The sequence below is a fragment of the Micrasema longulum genome, unplaced genomic scaffold, assembly GCF_059751315.1.
Source record: "Micrasema longulum isolate JH-2025_06_02 unplaced genomic scaffold, ASM5975131v1 h1tg001212l, whole genome shotgun sequence".
NCBI lineage: Eukaryota > Metazoa > Arthropoda > Insecta > Trichoptera > Brachycentridae > Micrasema > Micrasema longulum.
This window is the reverse complement of record NW_028278399.1, coordinates 126,259-137,982: the sequence shown is the minus strand read 5'-3', so window position 1 is coordinate 137,982 and position 11,724 is coordinate 126,259. Positions and strand designations below refer to the sequence as shown.

Here is an 11,724-nt window from a genome sequence, read left to right as displayed (position 1 = left end):
CCTTAATATGTTTTTATTAATTATTTCAAATCAGACATACCTTAATTTTATTATGTGATTTTTAAATTATTTACATATCAATTAAATTGTATTCATTACATCTTATTGGTGTATTTAATTATAATAGGCGAAAGGTATTTAATGTTTTTATTTTACTGTTTGTGACCAAAATGCCTAGACTTCCGTATTCCCTTATTTAACTTATTCTCCATCCCAGTTGTAATTCGTTAATTTTCATGACTCCCGAGGGGGTGAAATCCAGTCTTTTGTCTACAAACATTTGGATAAATTCAAATATTTTAATTACCTTTTATTTACCGGCTTAAGGTATAATTTTACAGACTGTGTAAAATTCAGCATTCCACTCAATGTTTGTGATTCCAAATTTAAACAATTTTCAGAAGTTTTATTTACAAATTTTAATAAAGCAAACGTCTTTTATTTTCTGCGTTGACTCTTTGGTTTTTTTTTAAGCATGATGCGACCTACTATTTTTTTAAATTACATTACCAACCGCTGTATTACGCTTAAAATCTCAGCTCAGGTATTAGTTTCATCAAATTTAAATTCTCCCTCAATTATCTTAATACTAATAATTCATTATTATTGTTATTCAGTAAACAGGTTTTTTTTTATATATGGGAGTTTCCGTATAATTGACCTTGCTTATAATGTTCAAGGCTATCTTCATCTTCGCATAATATTGAAAAGGGGGAGAATTTTGGGTGTGGACCTTTATTGGAACTTCTCCGCATTTATTTGACGAAGAGAAAACCACAGAAAACTCGTTCAAACGAAGCCGAACCTTTGAAAAGCCTTCCGTTCCACTGGAAAAGATCACGGCATTTTCATCCTGTTGTCATTTATTATCTTAATTACCTGCACAATTCTAAACATCTAAGATAATACTTCTTGTGATAAGTAATTGTAACGTATTATTGAACGAATGTGCCGCAGGTCTTTACAAACGATTCTGCATCGCAATTATAGGTTAAGTATTTTGGACGCTAAAAAAGGGGCAGTGCATTTACAAATGGCGAACATCTTTAGAGATCTCATCATCACATAAACAGCTGTTGAAAGTTTAAAACAGTACAAGAAGCTAAAAACACGCCGTGGCCCGTGAGGAAAGCTCATGCATTGCATTTTCCTGAAAAAAAGGTATTAAACGTAGAAAAAAAACAGTTAAGTTACCTACCTGTCCTGTAGTCTCTTTCAAATAAAATTCATTCAAGAGTTGCAGAGATTTTAGTACATGTTTTTTTATCAAATATCACGAGGCAGACGCCGTGGTGCAGTTAATTAGACGCATAACTGAGAAACTGGCGTCGCGGGTTCGATTCCCGCCAGTTGCAAGAAAAATCTAACAAAGTTTTTTTTCTTAATTGGTCTGCGTGTTTTAGTTTATTATTCATCAAATTATCTACAATAGAAGCTTACTGGGTTATTCCTTTTTAACTAAACCTGTAAAATATAATATGAATATTTATTAATTTATGTTTTTGTATTCTGAACATGAACATGGTGGGCTCATTGTTTAATAGCAATTTCCTCCTACAAAAAAAACACGTTGAAGAAAAAAAATATTTATATTTAACAATAATAAATGATAATATAACACAAAAAAAAATATACCCAATTTAATAATAACAGATCGATTGCGAGAAGGGGTTGCAGAGAGAGCAATGAAAGCACCCGCCTTTTCCCGAAACTGTTCATAAAGAATAGTGTCTTTAATATATTACAACAGAAATGATGAATATTTTATAGAAGCGGTATAGAAGTCTAGATATTTACAGGGTCTATGATCTGTCATTGGCTGGTGTAGGTGAAATAATTCGGTCACAATGTCACCCGCGCCTATAAGGGTTTCAGCTCTTTAAATTCACAAAAATCGATAGATGGAAGAATTGACGGAATATAAATATTCAAAATATTCAAATCGGGTTGTGGTCCCGTGGCTAGTGTCTCGGACTCACGGATCAAAGGTCCGTGGTTCGAATCCCACTCTACCCCAACTTGATTCCCATTTTTCTAATAGTGAGTTATTTACAACTCGTTGAAAATGGCCATTAAAATTAAATATTTGCGTAAATTATAAGAACGCAAATATTTCTTTTTAATATAAAAAAAAAACAAAAAAAACAGGAAGAAAGGTGAATGATACACTGTGTGTTAAGTAACCACATAAACCAGCCAAGGACAGATCATAAGCCCTGTAAATGCCTAGACTTCTACATTCTCTTCTATAAGATGTCCTCAATTTTTTAAAAACTGATATGTGATATTTCTTTACAATCAATAAAATATGCATGAACATTTTTAAAAGCTTTCAAAGCACCCCCCACTGAAGTATTGTCGATTTGTGATAAGTTGAACCCTCCACGGTCAGTACATTTATATTGTTTAAGTTTCCCGCATTACAGTTAAGGAATACAGTGTTCGTTCCAAATTGTGACCGCGGCCATTCTGGACCCCTCTTCGAAAGAACGAAGAACGTAGAACGTCAAAAAAAATAAACTAAACCTTAATACATTTCGAAAACATTCACAGTATGTAGGGATAATATAGGAAGAGCAGAGGGTATAGACGGAGGTAGGGATCACTGAAAAATTGTTAAAGGTCAAAGGAAAGGTTATGGCCTTTCAGGCGTGTCTTAATATATTTTTTTTCTATTTAAGCTATTTTAGTAATTCTTGTCGGAATTCCATTTTAATGCTATAATTACTCTTACTTTAGTATAATTTATAAATAAAAATACTTGGTACACTTCCAGCTATTTATTTTACCAATGAGCGTTTTCACCCTCTAATAGACATCTTCAGACTGGTAAATATTATACAGTGTAAGGATTATCTTTATATATATGATTTCTGTACGTGTGATGTCACTGAACTCATTCTAAACGGCTAAACCGATTTACGAGCGGTTTTCAGCGGAATGTAAATCTTTGCACTGCGCGTGTTCGCAGATATTAAATTTTCAATCTCATCAGTAAAAACATGTTAGGAGCATAATTTTTTTATTCACCGACCTACCAGGGTCGGGAAAATGTTTTTTTTGCAAAAAAGGTTTGAATTTGAATATTAACAAACAGCATTCGTTTTTGTGGATCTCAATCAGATACTTTCCTTAAATTCTTTATAAATTCCACCCATTTACTTCTTTTTACTGGATTTTTGGTAATACTTAAATAATATTCACTGACATTTAATACATTTTTGAAAAACGCAATCGTAAATAATGTGCGCTTTTGTTAAAATAGCAGAGTTTGACATTTGCGAAAATAATACAGTTTTAAAAAAATGTGTATTTTATGTTTTCAACTCAACAATAAAAAAGTACCAAGGTACCTACTTAAATATAATATTTGAATATTAATTATTTTTAAGTCTTGGGATTCAATCATAAACTGTACCTAGGTACCTACTTATCAATGAAAAGCATTTTTTCAAGCTAATAAAAGGTAAGCCAACGTTCGGGTAGGACAACGTCTATCGTGTCCGCTAGTTTATTTATATATTTTATGATCATTTATAATTATATATTTATGTAATAATTTACTTAACTTACTGAGAATAAACAGTGCCTTTTATTTTAATTTTGCTTGTATGTATATTTTATGCCTTCTTCACTGTTTTGCAAACATATTATAATGATACTTTGTCTTATTTATGATAAAAGCCGATTTTCGACACTGAACTAAACAAAATTTTTATTTTTAGTATTCATTAATAATATGCATGCTTCCACTTTCCATAATATTGTAACCCAACTCAACACAGGGCTCTTGGCCTCATAAGGTTAAGGATACGTTATTATGTTTTTGTAATATGTATATTTGTATAATTTACAATACATAATATACATTTAATATAAATATAATATTTCAGTGAAACAGAGTGGGGCAAGTATTGAAAACATGTGAAAACACCGCTGTGTGGCGTCTGAAGATATCTATTAGAGGGTAAAAACGCTAATTGGTAAAATAAATCAGTGGAAGTCTACCAAGAATTTCCGATTCAAAACTTTTACTTAAATATACGTTATTATTCATTATTTTTCTACTTATTATTTTTTGTACCAATAAAAAATAACATTTTACTATGTATAATGCATTTTTGTCTAGTTGTGGTCTAGTGAAAAGCGTTCGATTCTCGTTATGGTGGACATGATGTCGACAGTAAAAAGGCTATGTGACTGACATGTTACTTTAGCTGAAATTAACATAGTTATATAAACGACTTTTCTTAGAATTTTCATCTGCTTTGTATGAGCCAAAATTCATGGATATCGCATGTAAATTTTCGGGTTTATATCGTGGGTATACTGGCAAAGAACTTTTACTCTCAAATCCCTGTTTTGGAATTTAATGTACACAGACACTTGTACACAATACTTGTCTTATATGCATTGTTTTGAAATTGATTGAAAATTTCAAATTTATACACGTATTTTGTTAAAAAAATATTTTAATGACTCTCCTGAAATATTCGCTTTATGGTGACACACGGTCACTTTGTCATTTTCAGTTTAAGTTATATTTGAACATAAGTTATACATGTTTAAGAATTGGTACACTTCCACTTATTTATTTATCCAATTAGTGCTTTCATCCTCTAATTGGCATATTCTAACTGGTCTTACATACACTACAACATAAGTTATATAATAACAATTGAATTCCATTAAGAGTTGTCACTAACATAATTTATTACGTCGATATTTTTGTTCCAAAAAGTACTTTAGCGCTGCAATATTTCGTGGTTCTTGAATTGACACCTGAAACGTATGACTGATCATCTCGACGTCATGACACAAAAAATAAAGTTATGCTTTTTGATAGATGCACCATTAGAAGCAAATAAGAAAAAAATTATAATTATAAGGCATTTTTATTTTAAATAACTTTTTTACACTCTTAAATTCAACATAATATAAGAAAAATATAATATAAGCATATAATTATGATTTCAAATGTATGACTAAATCATAGAGTTTTATTTTAATAACTCTCTGTCGTACTATGTGATTCTAATTTCAATACTTTTTTTTTTCTGAATACGATTTGCCTAACTTAAACCCCGTGTTAACCAATCATAGGGTGCAAACAATTAAATTTTATTTAAAGAAAGCTTTGGGATCAAAATAACAGTTATAAAACAAAAAAATAGTTAAGGTATTATTTCTATTAGAATTGTTTGAATCCCGGTCAACTTAAACAGGAAGTTTTAAAATTAGCTGTTGGATATATATATTTTAATTCTAAATATGTAAATTAAATTAACTTTGAAATTTTTAAAATTACTAACCTTAATATTAAAATAAGTGAAAATATAAATGTTTACCAAAACAACTTGTATTTTAAAACAAAAATGTTTTTCTAAACTTATTTTTTATTTGTTTCAGAAATCAACATGGTTGATTTTCCTTGTGATGTTTTCTCCGTTCTTGGGAGTTGCGTCAGAGGAGATTCAAGTGGAGCTTACAACAGTTAGCATCGCTAATAATACAAACATTACAATTGTCGAACCGAAAACTAACACAACCAAAGATCTGTTCGCTTCCGAAACCGCCGACCCAAAGAAAGTAGATATAGTGAAACAGATCAGACGATTAAACGATGATGGTTCCTACACAGTGGGATACGAAGCTGGAGATGGCACATTTAAAATAGAAAGCAGAGATGTACAAGGCAACATCAAAGGAACGTTCGGATATGTTGACCCGAATGGTGAAATAAAAAGGGTTTCATACTCTTCGAGTAATGCGTCACAATCTCCACCAATTTTACCCCTCGTGCAAGCCGTTAGGTTAAACAGAACTGTAGCGGCTACAACACGCCGACCACAACCAACCTTGATTTATCCTAAAACCAGTAGCAACCCAACTAAGCAAACTGTCATTCAGGCTATCCCAAGACGCCGACCAGTTAATATCATCAGTGTTAATCCAGCAGTTACTACCACTGAGTCATATAGAGTTGTTGCGGGGAACATATTTAGTACAAACACAAACAATTCTGTCAATAGTGAAGAACAACCAAAAGCAATTAAAACTTTTCCAGTTTTTACGCCCCGCACATCGTCCGATACGGCTAAATCTAGTAATGAGCCAACGTTAAATGATTTGAAAATATTTAAGGAGATTGTTAAGATACCAGCGAGATCAAACAATACCGCTTCTACTACTTCCGCAACTTACATAAGGCCATCTCTTGTATTTGAAAAAGTTCCAGATAGATCTAAAGAAAGTAAACCGCTTAGAGCGAACACCTTTCGGCGCCAACTGAGTTCTAACAATTACGAAAATGGACAAATGTTCGCATTCCAACAATCAGCTGGTGACGATACTACTGACGTCTATGGAGGATCAATATCACTGGGCACTCCGCGACCTCTTTTCACTACGACAACGAGGCCGAGAATTATTCCAATACATTCTATTCTTGGACCGAGACAAAAGTTGAATGATAAACTAGTTACAAACAGCCCGCAAGTTCATGAAGATCAACAAGAGACTACATTAGAAGCGACGACTAATAAAATTGAAGATGAAAACTTCGTTACTTCTAATCCTGTCCCAATATACAGATATCCACAGCAGCAAAATATTGACCAGAGAGTTATTGAACGTCCATATTTACCAATCTCCGATGTTCCTTTGGCTCAATTTAGGACCAGAGAATTTCTGAGAGATAATCCCGGGGCAGCTATTCCTATTGGCAACCAAAGAATTTTATTCAGATATAATCCAAATATTCCTGTCGATGCAAATGGTCAATATTTAAGGCAACAAATTCAACCACCTATACCAGCAAACATTGTACCATTAACTAGTCGGCCTCATATGAACGTCGAAAACCCTGCTGACGAGAATCAAGACAATAAACCTAACCTCATCGCAATACCAATTTTTAACGGAAATGCTCCGAGATATCAAATGTATAACGATCGAAGAGAAGAAAATATGATATCTCATAGAATACCACTACCTTTATCTCAACAATCTTTAGAAGATCTCCGTCCAATTTCTACGCCGGTAAGCACAAGAGACCTTAAGTTACTATTGCATCATTTACTTATAAAGCAAAATCGATTGCAGGCACTGATTGATATTCGTGAAGACATCAATAATCCGGGTCCACCTTATTCAAGCTCACAATATCAGCAACAAGGACAAATATATAATCCGGATTACCAACAACAAAAGAGTTTATATAGAGCGCGATCAGTTTATCCGCAACAATATTCAGAACCGAGACCTTACAATGCGTTTGCTCCTCAAAACCCTTACATTCAGTACCAAAATGGCTTCCCCAATCATCAAACGCAATTTCCAAATAGAAACGAATATAGAGCGCAAGATGATAACTTTAGGAATGATATTTCAAATTTCGACACATCCACTCCATACGAAAGTCAAAGGTTCGTTCCTAGACGAAGATTTTTCAGACCTAGATCATACGATCCGCGAATCGAGGAAGCTATAGGTGGTAACGAAAACGAGGAGCAATTGGAGTATTTACCTCCAGATGTAAGAGAAGCTTTGTTACTGAAGATGTTAATGTTGGCGATACACCCCGACTTTTCCTCAATGCCAGAACCCTTGGGTATGATGACCACTCCGGTACCAGAATACAGGAAGAAAGTGAGGAACGTTCAAATACTAGGTGAGGAAACACAAACCAAAGATGAAGCGAAGCGAGATAAGAGGATGATGTGATTAAAAGTTATATAAAATGAAAAATGTGTTGCATTTACTGCAAAGCTAATATCGTTACCATTACAAAATGAAATATCCATGTAGATTACTGTGAATAAATTATTAGGTAAGTAAGTAAGAGGAAATTTGCATTTTTATTGTTGCCATTTCATTCAGACTGTTAAAATGTGATCTTCAAATAACTGAGTGTACCTAATCAGTAATACAAATCACGTGAAAATGTAATATCAAGACATTGTATGAAACTTGGGTAATTAAGAGCGAAAGTAAAATACGATTTATGTGTACGGAATAATGATAAATAGAATATCTTGTGTGATTTATGATACTTCCATATTTAACATACATGTACAATAAACTTTCGTATGTAAATAATTAAACAATGCCAGTTTTAAAGTAGTAAACAGATATTTTGGTTTCATGACTAAAAAATATTATTTTTAATATGTATTTAAACATTAAAGGGGTTTTAAACTAGAAATAAAACATTTTAAAATTAAAAAATAATGATGAAAATTGCTAATGGTTAGACTTTAAATTTAAAATCTTCATAAATATGTCACTTTCAAGGGATTATTCAACTTTTTTTAAGTGCGAAAACTGCAAAAAAAAATCTTTAAGTGCTTCAAAATACGCATCTTTAATTATTATTAGGCATTGCAAAAAAAAATATATGCCTTAAAACAGGTCGTAGCTTGTTAGATAGTCTAAACATAATCCACAGAAACATGTTGCTACAAAAACGTACCTCGTAGATTTTAGAATTTAAAATGTTAATAATTTTGTATTTTTTTTTATAACATGAAAAATCAAACAAATATGGAATTTTAAAAATATGTCATTTAAAACACTACGTAGGTATTCAATTGAAATATAAATGTTTTTTTTTTAATCTTTAGGTTCAAACTTGCATAAGAGAATGATACAATAAAAAAAACTTGATCTGATTACTTGAATTTTAGCATTCACCGTTCTTAAATTTATTTTACATTATTTCTGTGATACTTCAATATTTTTTTACTTGATATCAAATAATTTAAAAACTTTTTTTAATATAATTAAGAAGGTAAGATGGAATTATAACAATTTTAACGTTTCGTTTTTCTTTAAACACTGCGTTTTTATTCATTTCGAGATTGTTGTGAACCATGAATAATAAACATTATCTAGGGGTTTTTTCGAATTCTGCGAATATGAAATAAAGTTATTGTTTAATAAAAATCTCGTTAATCTAAAAAGTGTTCGCGAAGAAAGTTCTTTATTTTACAGCAATATTATGAGTAATGTGACATGCAACTCAATTGTGGAGTAAAAGTCGAGGAAATTGAAAGTGCTTTTTGTCAAATCCGTTGCAAAAATCTCCATACATGCATCATCACATCCGTGGGAAAAGTTTTATCTTTTTGCCATGATCCAGTTATTGTCGTTCACGATAGTCTCCCAACCAAGACTCGGTTCTCATTAGCTTACACAACGCTAACGAACCAATTCCCCACCTTGTGAGAAAAATGTAGTTCGCCATCCAATGCACTTCTATTGTAAAGAATTTCGTAATGTCATACTGTTATGTCTAAACCACGGTACATTGTTCCTGTCCAAGGAGACTTTCGGTTACCACAATGGTAATTATTACTATTTATTCTTAATTGTGCAGAAAGGGTGTCTTGTTGATCGAACCGATAACGGCTAAACAATCTTATTTAATTTCGCACGCACTCATTTCGGTATGTTGTAATATTAGAACATTAAAGCAATATTAATTATTAAATTAATAAATTAATAAATTAAATAAATTAATACGGGGTTTAAGTATCCCATACTGAGAAAAAAACAATATGCGACATTGACGAAACTAAATATAGTTGATTGATATTTTCCAAATTAAATATAATTCTATATTTTTAACAGCATCTTCTTCTCTTTCCTCTTCATCTAAATCTGTTGTTCTGTTCTGGAAGAAAGCGGCTACTCTTGGGACGTTGAGATCAAACTGTCCCTCCATATTTTAGGCAGCTTACCAGGAAGACAATGGATCAGGTGGAATTCCATTGATCATTTTTGGTCCCTCGGGTACACCTTATTTCTTCATTGCGGATTTGGTCTCTAAACGTTCTCCCTGCGATTGCTTTTGATTATTTTATTTTTTAAAATTAATTATTATACATTAATAAGGTATTATACTCCCAGGAGTTGAAAATAAAGTAACTGGGACCATACATAAAGGAAAACTTTTTTGTGACAACACATAATATCAGTTAATACAATCCAATATAGTAAGAATACATATATTAGAAACACAAATTACAGTATTATGCACTATTTATAGAAATTATATTACTAACTATCACTATCAAAAAGATTTAACAATGTTTTGAGTTTGTCCAAATTTTTTAGACAAGAACTAAATTCAACTCCTAAGCAGATGTTAAGATTAACGTACTACAACAGAGATAAAGAACATTTTAGAGAGGTGAATATAGAAGTCTAGGCATCCACAAGGTTTATGACCTATCATTTGTACAATAAAAAAAATTTTAAAATGCTGATTTATATAGCACCATTTTTGTGAAAAATCACCTCAAGAGCGCTTTACAATGGTATACTTAAACTTACATTCTAACTTAGCAAAAGTTATTATATTTCCTGATTTAAAATTGAGGGTATGATAATTTAAAGAAATGAGATTTTAGTTGGGATCTGAACTGACTAGGACTGCCGATGATTCGTAAGTTTGAAGTCAATTGGTTCCAGACAGAGGGGCCGGCAACGGCAAAAGCACGATCTTCAAATCTAGTGTTTGGGAAGCGCCGGATTTCGACAAGTTTTCCTCTTCTTGAATCAAATGCTGACCTAAGAGTAGATTTTCTTTGACACATATTTTTCCTAATCATTGGCTTGTTTAAGTGACCACTTTACTCACATTGTAACATTCACTATTCTGCTTGCATTTAAACATATACATTTCTTAAATTCTTCCATCTGTTGACTTTTGTGAAGTTAAAGAGCTGAAACCTTTATTGTTCCTAGTGAGATTCATCTAATTGAATTATTTTACCTACATACTAGACAATGCCTCAAAGTTCTTGGACGCCTGAAAATTCATAGACGCCTGGATGCCTAGACTTCTATATTCCCTTCTCTTTAATGTTCTTCATCTCTGTTGTAATATGTTAAAAATTTTATGTATCTTTTATTTATTTTATTTTGTTTGGGATTTTTAGAGCTATTACATAAAAAAATAAGTAGAAAAATATTAACAATACTAGAGCCAATTTAAAAAATCCACTGTAAATCTAATGACACATAATATATAAGAAAAGAGTTGACGTAATTGTATGTGTGTGACGTTTTGTATTCATGTGTATGTGAATGTGTGTATGTGTGAATGAATGAGAGAGAGGGTACATGTACGTGTGGGAATGAATGAGGGAGAGGGTGCGTGTGTGTGGGTGCATAAGTATAAAAAAATAATAGTTTAAAACTTGTAATTATATTGAAAAGGGTACAGGAAAGAGCTTGGTAAAAAGTTTGATTATTTAAAAGAAAAAAAGTTTATACGTTTATACCTACTTTCGAATCCTTTTTGTTAAAATTGAAATCAAGAAATGTTATAAATTGTATTTTTAAAAGTATGGTAAATTTCAAAACCGTATTCTGAAAAAAAAGCATTTTATTTTAAAATTGAACTGATACACACTGAATGAATAATGTGCGACGAGTCCCATTTCCCATACAATACGAGTACGGTAGGTAACCACAAAATGCAGTAAATACGATATAATGTCAACAATAAAACAAGGTAGGTATGACAATACGCAAACGTTGATTCAAAACGAACATACAAATACATATTATATGCACCTACATAATATATAAATAAGAATAACATATAAGTTCAAACTTCAAACATCAATAAAATGATTAGAATGATAAAAATCAGGTGTCACAAACAATTAAAAGATCTTCTCACTATAAAACTGATATTTATTCAGGGATAGA

At 31.7% G+C, this 11,724-nt stretch overlaps 1 protein-coding gene across 1 annotated transcript; it reads left to right on the top strand.

Moving 5' to 3' along the window:
* The first annotated feature begins 5,413 nt into the window (after positions 1-5,413).
* LOC148276484 (uncharacterized) lies at positions 5,414-7,850 on the top strand. Its single transcript, XM_088234190.1, has one exon. It carries the CDS (start codon positions 5,437-5,439, stop codon positions 7,723-7,725), a length of 2,289 nt encoding a protein of 762 aa, XP_088090316.1. The 5' UTR covers positions 5,414-5,436; the 3' UTR covers positions 7,726-7,850.
* The last annotated feature ends 3,874 nt before the right edge of the window (positions 7,851-11,724 follow it).